Source organism: Neofelis nebulosa, chromosome 12, assembly GCF_028018385.1.
Source record: "Neofelis nebulosa isolate mNeoNeb1 chromosome 12, mNeoNeb1.pri, whole genome shotgun sequence".
Taxonomy (NCBI): domain Eukaryota; kingdom Metazoa; phylum Chordata; class Mammalia; order Carnivora; family Felidae; genus Neofelis; species Neofelis nebulosa.
The window spans coordinates 69,513,506-69,528,438 of NC_080793.1; the positions used below are offsets into that span (position 1 = coordinate 69,513,506).

A 14,933-nucleotide genomic window follows, 5' to 3' on the forward strand; every position below is an offset into this window, starting at 1 on the left:
GTAAGTATAAACAGCTGTACTTACATGTGTCTGGCTTGAGCTGACTGTTGGTGATGCCAAAGTACTGGGGATTTTCAATGACAGGAATCTTGGTCATTCCAATAATGACGGCATCGGGGCCGCCCTCTGAAGATGATGGGGTGTTACTCCCATTGGAGATGTGGTGGAGTGGGCTGGCAGAGTCATCATCATTGCTGATAACTGAAGCTGGGCCTGGAGTTGGAAAAAAAACAACATATTCTCCTGTAATGCTTTGAATGCTCTTGTTGAGCTATAATTCACACATACATGAAGTTCACCCATGGAAAGCATACAATTAAGTGGTTTTCAGGCTATTCAGAGAGTTGTGCAGCCATCACTTCAACGTAATTTGAGAACGTTTTCAGTCATTCCCCACGTCCCCCACTCCCAGCCCCAGGCATCCATGAATTTGCATTTATTTTCTGTCTCCGTGGACTTATTCTGGACATTTCATATAAATGCAATCATTTAATATGAGATCTTTTGAAACAGACGGCTTTCATTTAGCATGCTTTTAAGCTTCACTCATGTTGTAGCATGTGTCATTACTTTAGTCCTTTCTATTGCCAAATAATATTCCATTGTATGGATATGCTTCATTCTGTTGATCCGTTCATCCCTTTGATGGACATTTGGGGCATTTCCACAGGTTGACATTTGGGGTATTTCCACATCACTAATAAATAATGCTGCTATGAACATCTGCGTACAAGTTTTTGTGTAGACATACATTTTCATTTCTCCTGGGTAGAATTGCCAGGGCATATGCTATCTCTATGTTTAACATTTTGAGGAAATGCCCAACTGTTTTCCAAAGTGGCTGCACCATTTTCTATTCCCACCACCGATGGGCAAAGTTTCCACTGTCTTGACTTCCTTCTCCGGTAAGTTAATATGCTCTCTGTTTTCTGAACATCTTTAGGACAAACACTCTCTCATTAAAACTCCCAGCATGAATGCAGGATTCCTGTGTCACCATATCCCAAAAGATGCATTAGCAGTTTAAAGATCTGAGTGCCTTCCTCCACTCTTTGGACAAGTCACTTGCCTTTTTTGTACCTCTACATCCACGTACATTTGTGAAATGTGCAAAAGAATATCTGCTTGTTATTTTATGAGACTAGTAATAGCAAAGTGTATTATAAACTTAAATGGGCTTCATGAGTATGAATTACTACTAGGTATTATTAATAAACTTCCAACCGGTGGACTAAAGTTACATTGGATGGTCCTATTACTATGTTTCTCTTTCTGCACACACCTTGTTAGCATTTTGCCTACAAAATACTTTCATAACAATAATGGATCAATCCCACGGCCAAGTTGCCCACTTTGCCTTTAACCCTAATATTATGTGTAGATTACTCTATGGATGTCTTTATACTAAAGCCACAGCCATGACATATTTCACACAAGACTTAAACTTTCTGGTCCCAAGTCTAAGAACGTATATGCCCATAAATATGGTCTACTGTGTCTTGTTTAAACAATTTATCTACTGACCACTAAGCCCATGTGTCTGCAAACAAAACTAGATGCACAGAGTTAAAGGTCTATAGATAATTAAGACAATTGTCTTCAGGACAATTAAGTTCTCGCTGGTTCACGATTCTGTACGTGAGAAGTCAACACCCACTCCCAGACATATATTACACGTGTTTCTGCAGGGCACTGCGTGGCTGGAGGGTCCCACTGAAGCGGACCACTGGCCACAGCTACTGGCATAAGCCAAGAGAAACACAGGAAGGAACGGTAAGGAGGAAAGATGAAAAAGCATCAGTCAAGCAACTGCGTACCAGGGGAAGAAAAGCCTGAATTGCTACTTGCTGAGCGAGCACAGGATTGTGCGGTCATCCAACCACCCAGGACACATGCTTCCACACCTCCACCCTTCTCTGTCTTTTCCCTCTCAATTAATCAACTATTTCAGTGAGAAGCATGGCAATTCTAAAGACGAAAGTAACTGTGTCACACATTTTCGAATCCCCTATGAAAGATAATGGTAATCCGTCCCCCGACCTCCAAGATTCATTTTCCCCCTCAGACGGGGATTATCACAGTTTGTAGTGATAACAATTGGACATTCCGCAGCTAGCTGAATCTTAAACAAACTATGCAGGAGGCAGCCAACTGCTATTATAGGTAATTTTTTAAAGCATCCTCTCAAGGGGATGTGCATTTAAGTTGCCTTTAATGATACACTCTGGCTTAATTCTGCAAACAAGTCCTCACACAGCCAATTTAGAATCTTCAGATTACTCAAAGCAAAAGCAAGCTCACTGGTTGTGCTCATCTTGAGTCTAGCACACCGGTATTACTAAAAGGCAGAAACTCTGCCAAGAAAAGCTATAAAGACAAGTTCTTTCCAATATCCTTAACCATCCCCGTTTTATGATTGGCTTCCTGACAGGCCTAGATCACCCAGAGCTTAAACCCAGAGATGGAAAAACATAAATGTGTTATGCTAAGCGTTCTCTGCACCTTGCCAGTAAAACTTCCCCACCACTGGCCCCCTTGCCGTGTTCCTGGTGCAGGAACCAAAAGCATGCTACTGCCTGAACTCCCCGAGGTGGGTGCAGTCAAGGTCGTACATTTCTCAACATTTACCCCCAGAAATGCAGGAGCTGTCATGTTCAGACCTTCCACATGTTGTCAGAAGGCCAGCGATATTTGCTTCTGGAGCCCCTGCAATGATTAAAACACACTGATCCCAGTTGCTTTCTTCTGTGACTCTCCCCTGGGCCAGGCCAGGCCATCAACATTCCTGTAGCATTCAATCATCTTGGAGGAAGCTGATACCTAGAAGACAATGCTGAGACTCCTCCAGGAATTCGGGCTCTGGATCATCTGCCATGTACATAGTGGAACCCTGACTTAAAGAATTACAGCAAAATACTTGCTCTTTGCTTTTCTTCCTCCATCAGAGGAGACCCTTTCTTTGCCTTGGTTTCTCTGAGTAGAACCCCCGACTCTGCAGTAACAGAGCCCCAGGGAATGGGCTCTCTGTTTGGAGGGGGGAATGTTAAGCATAAAAGTGGTATAAAGCATCAGAGGTCATTTTTCAAAAGCCTTTCTGCTTTGCCAGAAGGCCGCTGTTGACAAATCTCGGCAACACATAAACCTCAACAATTTATCAAGTGAAATATTAATTCAAGTGCTGTTTCCTTCATCATCGATGTTCTAAATCCTGGAAGATTGATATGGCTGGCAAGGTTGCAGCGATCCAGCCCATTTTTCTATGAACATTTTGATCTAACGGAGCACAGCAAAGTTGGGAAGGGGAAAAAGCTCTCAGCAGGGACAATGAATGTCTATATAATTTGACAGCAGGCTGTCTGTGCCTATCACGGGATGTGTCATTGTGTGTCTGTGCACGAGCTTGAGGAGACACCACAAAAAGACAGACAGAAGAAGAGTCAGGGGCACATCACAGCGTGTTATAAGGAATTCACATGAGGGTTTGAAAAAAAGTCTTATAATATTAATAAGAAGTTTCAAATTGTGGGATATGTGCAACCTGCCAGGTTGTTGGGGGGGGGGATAGTTCTAATTACTGAGCTGAGAAATATGGGCTATGCCTGGAAACATTTTTTAGCCCATTTTTATTTTACTATGTTGAGACATAGGTGCAAAGAGAGATTTTTCTGTCAACGGAGCTGCTTGGTAAGGCATATTGCATGTCTGACTCACAGATATTTCCAAGCCTTAGACTTGTGTTCTTATGATAAGAATGGCTGAAAGTCACCTGGGAAAGGAGTTTCCTTCTCTCAAGACCAACAATGTCTTCGAGGCGAGGGGAGAGGCCATTGTTCTTGGGCAGCTGTATTAACCATGTCTTTTACTGTCTGTATTCTGATGCTTCATCACTGGGGCCTCACTGACCCTGAAGGAACTGCCCCTCCCAGGATAGCCAGTCCCTAGCGATGGTAAAGAACTTTTCTGAGAGCATTCTTTCCATCTCCAGTCCAACCAGTCCATAGCCTGCACCACCTTATCAGGCTGCCATACTCCGGGCCACTATCCACCTGCCCTGTCACCCCAGAGCCAGGCACCAGCCAACTGGGGACAGCCTGTCTGCCCCAGAGTCTGCTAAGGTCACTCAAACCAGCCGATCCTAAACCTGCTTACCCTGCCTCACTAGTTCCTTCTTATGGTAACCACCATAAAGGCTCTTGCCCCATGTTCTGCCCTCTGACCGACCCCAGTGTTACTCTTGGGGTCCCCCCACCATGGTGTGGCTGCCCTCTCCTCTCAGGAACGGCGAGTAACAGACTATCTTTTCAATGGCTGTCCTCCTCTGGCCTCTTGGCCTCACCAGACCCGAATAATAATAAAACGTACATTTTAAAGCTGCAGCATCTCTGACGGACTGTGGCTCAAAGAACAATTCTGAAGGAAAATTCTCTCTGCTGTGGCCTAAAAGGGTGAAGCCCTGTTTTTGAAGTTTTCTAAGAACAAGCACCTCTCAGCAGGGCAAACTGGCCTGGAAAATGCTTACATGGTTACAGTGATCTTCTGTTTAGTGGAGAAAAGACCCCCATCTCACAGCGCTATGGTATGAAACCTTATCACCCTCTGCCTCCTCCCCGCCAACACATACACAGAACACAAAGCCTAAACACAGAGCACCTTTAAGATCGCCCAGCAGGGCAGTCTCTGGTATCCTGGCAAAGTGACTGAGATTAGCTGAATCTGAAATGTGCCCCTAGGGGAGTCACCAACAAATCCTGAGATGTCTGAGTTTAATGTTCCAATTTGCCACGTCCCTACCTTAGCTTTGCTGATTACGAGCTTTGACCTTGGAATTCATGGGGCTACCTAAGGGTCAGGGTTACTAATATCAGGCTCATAGAAAGAAAGGAAACAGAGTTCCTTGCATGGAACGGATGACTCAGAACCAGAACGCTCCATGACACTGGTACATTTCCCCTAATTTGCAGTTTTACCTATAGCCAGCCTTGCTACCAGAATATATACTAATACACAGATGCCCAAGATGGCCAGATCTTGGAAACACACGAGCAAGATGTAAGACAGTCTGTCTTTTTGTGCTTTCTAGTGAATTCCTGTTCATAGTCGCTGTACCCATAGAAAGTACTGAACAAATTGGAGGTCCCGGGAGATCACACCTGATTTCAATCCCAGTGATGAGATACATTATGTGCACTCATTTGGTAAGCTACAAACTCTGCTTTTCAATTGTCAGCACACAGTCTGAATGCAAGGAATAGAATGCAATCAAGTACAAATCAGAGCGTCTGGACGTTAGAGTCTTGTTTTGAAAGAGAAATGGTCATAAACGAACAGCTGATTTACCAATTCAGAAGTGTACTACATCTTGGCCAATGGAGGAAGTTAAGATCCCAGCTTGTCCAGACGTGACTTTTAGCCAACTTTCTTGTACATGGAGTTTTGGTGCTGTTGCATTTTCTTTCCTGAACCTTCTTAAAAGCCCAGCAACTACCTCGACCTGGTACAACAGTTGGCATTCTTCCTGGGATGAAAACAAGTCGACTTCAAAAATATAAAACCATTTGCTGAACTCAGTGAGTGAAAGCCATGCCTTTTCTGGAAAAATTCTAGCCCTCTCTCTTCAGCAAATCAGAAACAAGGAACACAGAAAATTAATCATGGGGCCAACAAGCGGGAAGAAGGGCCAAGCAATTTCATCCGAATCAAGCAACATAAACTCGTTACTTATCCAAAGAAGGAGTAACTACTTACCAACACCTTGTCTTGATTTTACTTTCCCAAATCCAAACCATGAGAAATCTGAAAACCACAACAAAACATAAAATAAACTTCGAAAGAGAAGTGTAAACCAGGGGTATTCAGCACTGTCCTTAGTGAAATAACAGACTTCCTCAAAAAGCTCCTGTGAAGAACAAAGCTTCCTCTCAAACACCTGGAAACAGATGCTTGAATTTTGGTGTAAAGATTTATGTCTCATCCTGAGAACATGGGCATTTGAACCAGATAAGAGACAGTAGCCTGTCTTTGAGAAAAATGGCCCAAATCGAGAGTTAATGGCTCTGAGCGGTTTTCTTGATTTCTCACTCTCTTCTTCCTAAGTATCGAATCATCTAACTAAGCTCTAGGGATGAAAATACACAACGCGTTTGACAAATGCACCATGGTTCTCGACTGCAGCAATGTGGGAAAATAACAAGACAAAACAGATCTTTTGTGGAGCTGAGGCAGGCAGTGACAAAAGGAACACGTAGTCCCGTGGGAGAACTGATACTTGGGCTGGAGGGGGATTCAAGGAGAAAAAAAAAGGGGGGGGATCTTAATTCTACACAGATTCTGCCACTGACTTGCTGTGTGACAGTGGGGAGTTCACAGCAGCTCTGTGCCTGTTGTCACACAAAGCTCCATGAAGCGCATGTAAGTAAAGATCTGACAAATGTTTGGAGGTCCTCCAGGGAATAAAGCCACAGTGAAATGCCTATTTGTTTCCTGGGCCTGACTGTGCCCCTCTGTGTAATTTCCGCGGGGTTCAAAGTGAACTCTACACAGTGGGGGGATCCCTGGATAAGAGGCGGATAAAGGGTATGGGGCCCAAATAAGTAACTGTGCTTTTCAGATCTTCAAGTCTACAGTGGTTTTTGTAGGCAGTGAAGATGTAAAGCTGCGTAGAAGAGCCAATTTAAGTGAAACAATGTATATGAAAACTCTTGGCACGATAAAAAATGCCTTACACAGTTGTCATCATGATTACTCTTTTTTCTAGTTAACCTTCCTCCCTTGGTAGCCTACAACGTGGGCTCCCCAACCTCGAAGGCGATTTTTTACTTCTGATTGATATTCCTCTGAATGCTTTCTTCCAGGTTTTAGAAGACAGGATGAAGGTCTGGCCTCTATCCAATGCCAAATAAAGATCCCTTTGCACAGAAGACAGTGAGCCTCATTCACTGGGTCCTCAGTCTAGCGAGGCAGCGCTGTGTCTGTGGCTTTCTTAGTTACCACTAAACCCTTTGAAAACAGAGGGTATTTCCTACTGGTCAATTTTTGGTTTCCTCCATTTGTTTGATTTACATAGTTTTAATTAAACAGTAGATCAAACTTTTTAAGACTGCCTCTTTCACTTCAGCATTTTTTTTTCGAAATCGTTTCCATCTTACGGAGAACCCGCAGAAGGACAATGTCATAGCAGCCCCTCACTGATTTACACATTACAGATTATCGTCAATTGTAATAATAAATACGACTGTAAGGAACACCTGTCCACATCTCAGGTGCATCCGTCCCCATTTTCAAAAATCATTCCTTCCAGATAAATCCTGAAATGGAATTAGTGAGTCCAAAGGGATGAGTAATGTTAAGGTGCCCAACACGCGAATTCAGCTGCTTTTCCACCATACCTGGTCTACTTTTCTTAATAGTGTGTGAGAAGGCAGGAGTGTATTTTCACAGTTCACCCAATGGGAAATCAAAGGGTGAACCATTTTCTACCTCCATCCTGCCATTGACATGTCTCTACCTAACTGAACAGAGATGGCGTGTCTCCACCTAACTCTCACCTTTGCCACATGAGAACACAGATATGAAGAGGGTCAGAGCCCCTCTGATTTATTCAGATATTGTAATTCACCAGGTGTGTCCCCCACGCAAGACATTTCTCCCTTAGTCCTCCGCCAGACCCTATAACGTATGACCCTCTGTTCATTGATAAGGAATTAAGACTCAGAGGCTGATAAACCTAGCAAAGGTCATACCAAGTAGTAACTGAGCAGACTCACCCTTCCGATGCCAAATCTGTTTTTTTTTTTCATTCTTTCATAGTTGTCTTTCCAATCTTCCAAAATGCTTAGCCATAATTAGCCAAAGTGGACATTACAATCGAGATTCAATTTTATATATAGGAAAGCACTGTATGTAGCCATTCGTTCTTGCTCATTTGTTCAACAAGAGTGAGCCTGGGTCAGACCTCTGAACATGAGACACTCCGCTTGAAGACTAAAACTTCATCTTGTTTTTTTGAAACAGGAGCTACCTTGAACCGCTGAACCAAGCAAAGGCATGTGACTGAACCCAGAGCTGCTGAATCCACATTCTGGATAAAAACTGGACGCTCTGCAAAAGGTGTTTTCCTAGTAATTGACATAGTATACTCAACCAATGACGTAAAATGTAATTACATTTTCCAAACATGATTTTTGGAAAACCAGCTTGTGCATGTTTCCTAATACTTCTGCAATTTGCTAATAAAGACCAGTGGCTTTCACTCCTCAAATGGGACACAGTTGGGGTTTCTACCTGAATCGGTGCTCCCCACATTGCAATTCTAAGACCCCTCCCCAAATGCTTTTGTTTTATTTTAGATCTTCCTTTTTTTTTTTTTTTTTTCTTGATCAACACAGGTACAATAGAGGATTCAAAGATAAATGAGCTTCCCTCATTTGGGTCTGCCCTCAGGGAGCTGACAATTGAGGATTAGCTATTGGAGAAGTATATCCAGGATGCATGAGGACTCACAGGAGGACATATATCCCAGTCTAAGGGAGATGGTCAAGGGAGAGTTCTCTGGCTTCTGGGTAACAGATAGGAATAAGACAAGAATGGTGTGGGGTGGGGCGGGGGGGGGGGGTGCTGGGTGGCTTGGTTGGTTAAGCATCTGCCTCTTGATTTTGGCTCAGGTCATGGTCTCCCAGTTCATGAGATCAAGCCCTGCATCGGGGTTCTCTCTCTCTGCCCCTCCCTTGCTCAGTGTGGTCTCTCTCGCTCTCTTTTCTCTCTCAAAATAAATAAATACACATGTTTTTTAAAATAAGAATTAGTCGGGGTGCCTGGGTGGTTACATTGGTTAAGTGTCCAACTTCGGCTTAGGTCGTGATCTCATGGTTCCTGGGTTTGAGCCCCGCGTCGGACTCTGTGCTGACAGCTCAGAGCCTGAAGCCTGCTTCAGATTCTGTGTCTCCCTCTCTCTGTCCCTTCCCCACTCACACTCTGCCTCTCTCCCCCTCTCTTTCTCTCTCTCTGTCTCTCTCAAAAATAAACATTAAAATAAAAATAAAATAAAATACAACAAAACAAAACAAAACAACAACAAAAAAGGAATTAGTCAAGAATGGGGAAAAGCAGAGAGAGGCACTGTCACTATCCACTCACAGCTAGGGTGGGGGGCTCTGTATGTGTCGGGGGGTGATGCACCAGGAAAGGGTAGGAAACTGAGAAACAGAAGCAAGGGTCAGGCCAAGAGTTTGGGTTTTACAATGAAAATTGCTGGTAGGCTCTAAACAAAACAAAATAAAACAAAACACCCTTGGGCCAAGCAGTAATATGATCAAGCTGAATTTTTGAAAAATCACTTTGGCTGCAGGATGGAAACAGGATCGTGAGAGGGAAAGCTGAGGGCAGGAGATCCGTTAAGGAGGCTTCTAGAGACATCAAGGCATGAGAGAGCTGTGGCCTGAATCGGGCACAGTGGAGGGGCACGGGGACAGGAGACGGCTGTCAGGCCTGTTTAGGGGAGTGAGTAGGACTTGCCACGTTGGGGGGACTATGGGGAGTGAAGAAGGAAGGTTTCGGTTTTGGATAATAGGACATATGGTGCTGCTGCCCGGAGTGTCTGTGAGGAACGCAGAGCTCAGCTGAGTGGCTAACCTTAGAGCATGGGCGTGGGGCACAAATCCTAGGTCAGGGGTCTCTGTGGAGAAGATAAGAGGGAAGTATCCAGTGTCTGGACCACAGGTCTAGAGCCCAGGCACAGGTCTAAGGCCCAAGTTCCAGAGCCCACAGTCTAACTGGGAATGCACGCTAGATGCCGTACTTAGGACACATTTCTTATTTGGCCAAATGAGACACCCTCGTCTGCAGGTACCAATGAAAGGGCCTCCGCCAACTGCGGCTACCTTTTGACAAACTTAATCTGAAGTTGCTAAAGTAGGTAGGTCTAAGCTCTAACACAGCGACACAATTATTTCGTAAGAGAGGACAATCTTCTTGGCCATTCCCCAGATTTCTTGGACAATTCGAGACCTGAGATAGCAAGGTCACATCGGTCCTCTCTTCCTCCTCAAAAGCTGTCCTTTGTTCAATGGGTCTTTCTTGATGGATTTAAGCAGTAGTCTTAAGACCTTAATACGAAATCTCACCAGGAAAATTCTCTCACAAGGCAAAAAGAAACAATTTCTCAATTTCCTGTGATGTTTCACCCATTGGGAGTAGAGTCCTGCCAGACATTCTTTTATTTTCTGTTTAATAAGGACACTTTATTTGCTGCAAAATAAAGGACTCCTTCAAAAGCAAATGTAGTTGCAGTGAGTTCAAAGGAACTTGTCTTTCTGCAATCTGACTAACAAAGACTCTAAATTATGAAATCAACCAATTAAATCCTTCTCATATTGAAGAAAGTTTAATCTTCCCTGACCAGAGAAGGAGAATATAGGAAAAAGAATGCATTAACACATTAATAACTCTAAGAGGAGATCCAAAATAAATGGTAATAAAGATTGCTTTTCAAATGTCTCTCAAAGGAAAACAGCTAAAATTTAGGGGGCTGAAAAGGAATATTTATGATACAGGCGAGAGAATCAGGGGAAGAAATGAGAAACAGGCAAGGTGGAAGAAACCTAATCTTCCCCGTGGGTGCTGAATCACACAAACTCTAAATGCAATTGTGAGAAGCATTCTGATCTCCAAAGAACACAGTTTTTGGATTTTTTTTTTCTCTAAGTTTCAGAAAAATTGTTTCAGTCTGTTAGGAGAAAAATCAGCTCTCCTCCCTTTTAATTCGGGAGGAATTAAAATTTGTTGTGTTCTCGAAGGTAATCTCTTTATATTTTAAAGCAAGACTCACCATCCTCCACCCCCAAGAACATTGTAATGGGAGCAAATGGGAAAATATGATTCACTGACAGGATGTACTTTACCTCCAGCTTCCTATGGCCACACCCACTCCCTAAAGGGTACCGGATAGAGGAGCCTCCGGGCTGCCTTTCTCTTATAGGGAAAGTGAGGACAAGACAGCGTTGAGCTCAGAGTAGAAACTCAGTAAGTGCTTGACCGAGTGGCTGATTGCCTATTACCTCAAAGACCAGGAGGACTGATCATCAGAGTGGAGGGGAAATGAACGCAAAGAATCATTTTGTTGACAATACAGCCATCTCCCTTTCCAACTGACACATAACCAGAGTGAGTAAGAGTTTATTTCAGATGAATTCCAGCTCTTCAGGGCGCAGAAAAGTGTAGTCTGAGGCCAAGTTTCTACTTTAATTTAATCTTAATCTTTCAGTTAAGGACACAACCTTTATATAAGTACCATCTGCACAGGCGAGGAAGAGGCTTTGCTGTTAGTTAACTGGTTCTGGAAATCATGGAAAGGGTCCTTCTGACCAACCCTCATTGGCTTCATCCCTTACCTTCCCTCAAATCTCTGAAGTGACTCATTATGCTGTTCTTTAGGAAAAGTAACATTGAACACCTCCAGTGTGACAAATACCAAAGAAACCACATGAATGTGTATTATGGCTGAAAGTGCTGTGTGCCCTCTGAAAACTATATGTCCCTCTTCTTTCTGGGCCCACAGCTATACTACCCTTTCTAGCCCTCCTTGAGGTTGGCTGTGGTCATACCATTAAATTGCAGCCAACGGAAGGTGACCAGAGTGACGGTACCACTTCCAGGCCAGCCTGTCAAGACGTCTCCTATGTGTCGCTCCATGCTCTTTCCCCCTCTATGTGTCCAGAGTGGAAACAACCTTCACAGCAAACTTGAAAGTTATGACATGAAGACATGATGCTAATTCTCCCAGTATTATTTTACAAGTATAGGCTGTGTAGAAACCAAATTATTCTCCCTGAAAGCCAATGAAGTCATTTATCCTCTGTCATCCATACGCACGAAATAAACTCTTGTGTTTGAACAATTACCCACTTGGGGACTCATTTACTATGGTAGGGAGCCTTTGCCAACTAATACATGTAGACAAATAATATCTATATCTATATCTATATCTATATCTATATCTATATCTATATCTGTCTATATCTATCTAGATACATAGATAGATACAGAGATAGATACAGAGATAGATAGATATCTGAGGTGTAATTAACTGACTCCATAACTTCCCAATCATACAAATCACGCAAATTCAAAATTGTGTATCCCTGCGCACTTGCATCTTTCCGGAGCAAAAACTCCACAGATGTCACTAGATTTTCAAAGGGTTCTTCACCACAAAATGCGGAGAAACACTAAAATACATTTAAACGGTGTTAGAGACAAAGATGTGAATGCATAGTAGTCTGCCTTTCAGCTCTATTTAATTATGCTCCCTGCCAACAGTTGAAGCCGGGTGCTGAGAACTGTCCACCATCTCTCAGCTGAACCTCCAACTGGTGTCCTGCTCCACCCTCGGCACCCTCCCCCCAATCTCTTCTCCGTGGAGCTGCCAGAGAAATCGTTTTCTTTTTTATTAATTTATTTTTGAGGGAGAGAGAGAGAGAGAGAGAGAGAGCACATGGAAGGGGCAGAGAGAGAGGAAGAGAGAAAGAATCCCAAGCAGGCTCCACACCATCAGCCCAGGGCCCAATGTGGGGGCTCGAACTCACGAACTGTGAGATCACGACCTGAGCTGAAGTCGGACGATTAACCGACTGAGCCACCAGGTGCCCCCAGAGTAATCATTTTCAAGTAGGAATCAGATGACTGCACACCCTTCCCCTACTTAACCTGCTCCAGCGGCTTCTTGTTGCGTTTAGCATAAACTCCTGTTCCTCGTTGTGCAGTCCTGCGTGATGTAGCCTCAGCCGTCTCCTGCGAAGCCACTATCCTGGCCTCCTTCCTGCCCCTGCTCACTTTGCACATCTTCTTGCCTCCTCCTAGAATCTTCTTCTGGGCTCTCTAATCCCTGCTCCAGCCTTCGGGTCAGCCAGCACATCCTCGGCAGGGCCCCAACCTCGCCGCTTTAGCCAAGGTCTCCCCACTACCATCTCATCCTTCTCGGCACACACCAATAAATGGCCCTACTTCCTTGATCTATTGTTTATTGTCTGTATCCTTTCCTAGAACTTGAGCTCCCAGAAGTCAGTGGCTGTCTTAGACAAGGCTTCCTCCGAAGCAGACTCTGACCCAAGGACTCAGGAGCAGGCAGGGAAAGAAGCTGGCAGTGGATGCCCTTGTCCAATGGGACACACTGTGTACAACTAGAGTTCAAATCCCTGGGGATCTCGGGAGGCAGTAGTGAATGCACCTTGGAGTCATCCCGCCCAGAAGGTGAGGAAGCAGGGTCGTTCCCTCTCCGCTGTCACTTGCCACCGGCCGAGGGCTTCTGGCTAGGATAAAGCACCGAGACAGAGTCATGGGCGCCTGCAACAGGACTCTGTGGGCAAGCGCACACAGTGGACACTGAGCAGGTATGGGTGTGACATCGACGGCATTTGCAACAGGGATCTTGTCTACGTAGTACCTCCAGTACCTGGCACAGACCCTCAAGAAATCCTTGCCGGGGTCGCCTGGGTGGCTCTGTTGGTTAAACGTCTGACTCTTGGTTTCGACTCAGGTCATGATCTCACAGTTCGTGAGTTCGAGCCTCCCTTCGGGCTCTGTGCTGACAGCAGAGCCTCCTTGGGATTCTCTCTCTCCCCTCTCCCTCTGTCCCTGCTTGTGCTCTCTCTCAAAGTAAATGAACTTATAACAAAGAAATACTTGTCCAATAAATGAAAACAACTTTCTTAAAAAAGCGCAGTAAGTTCAGCAAGTCTAATGAAAATGCCAATATGCAAATGATACACTCAACATAAAAACCACTATGTTTTTGCAGATATGTTTGCTACCGCTCTGATTCATTTTTGGCACTCCAATGAAACCTCCCTGAGGACAATATTTAAAGGCGAGCGACACTTAGAACCCAGCACTCCAGGCAAGAGTGTGGAATAAAGATGCATAAAGAATAAAGATGGAGACCAGATGTCAGAGGGGGCTGGCCCTAAACAAGGCAAGAGACAAACCGCATGACCTCAGGTGAGTCACTTCCCCCTTATAGGCTCTGCTTCCTGCTCCATGAAGACAGGGGTTGCGAAAAGGCATTGAAGGACTGTTCAAAATCCAGTAATCTATAGTACTAATCATTAGGCACATATGACTGAGAACAGATTGCCACATGGCCTTATATAGCTTCCCTGTGCGTGGGTATTTTGGGAATGTGAGATCATGTGCAATTTAAAGAAAAGCTCTCAGTCAACTGGCCTAGATTTTCTCCTGCTAAACAATGCTCAGATGCTTTTGGGTCACTATATCCTCATCTTGAGAGAAGGGCCTGGCTGTGCAAATGCAATTTTAGCAAACAGTACTTACTGAATATTTGCTATGTGCCAGGAAACTTATGGGGGATTAGATATTACTTTAATTAGGGAAAATTGGTCAGCTTCTATTGCTGCGTTAAAAAAATAAAAGCAGACTAAAGCTTTAAATCCTACAGACTTAAAGTTCAGAAGTCTCAAGTGGCAATAGATGAAACCAGACTTGCTTGGAATGTGGCAAAATGTCCTGATCCCATGTTTCAAACATTTAACTTTGAGAGGGGGAAATGCTGACTACTTCCCTCTTTTATTTTGAACATATGGGATATTTCCAAGGAAATTCAGTTGGTCCACATCTTAGTCATTCACAATTAAACTGTACAAATCACTGTTTTGTTTTGTTTTGTTTTTAAATCTATTGCAAAAGGCTTTTTCTTTAACAACGGCAGTCACAGTCTTCCCTGGGCGGGTAAAAAAAAAAAAAATGGAACCTGAAACTTCTAATAATTTGTTTCCAAGCTGGGAACTTTGAGCAAGGCAGGGGCAACCTCTGTTTACCAACAAGAGTTGATAGATACAAGAGAGCCCTATCAAAGCTTTGCCTTTCTAGAGTATCACCGTAGCGAGAGCAAAAAAATGCTCTACAAACATTTTTTTTTTTCAGTG

At 43.9% G+C, this 14,933-nt stretch overlaps 1 protein-coding gene across 5 annotated transcripts in view; it reads right to left on the bottom strand.

The window, feature by feature from the left end:
• Positions 1-14,933, bottom strand: part of NTRK2 (neurotrophic receptor tyrosine kinase 2) — a 338,116-nt gene that overhangs the window by 152,260 nt on the left and 170,923 nt on the right. For 3 of the 5 annotated variants that reach the window (XM_058695571.1, XM_058695570.1, XM_058695573.1), the window contains 2 exons: positions 5,746-5,793; positions 25-213 (listed from right to left, as the gene is read on the bottom strand). In XM_058695571.1, coding sequence (XP_058551554.1) covers positions 25-213; positions 5,746-5,793 — 237 coding nt within the window. The remainder of the gene's footprint in view (positions 1-24; positions 214-5,745; positions 5,794-14,933) is intronic. The other 2 variants (XM_058695572.1, XM_058695574.1) reach the window with 1 other exon arrangement.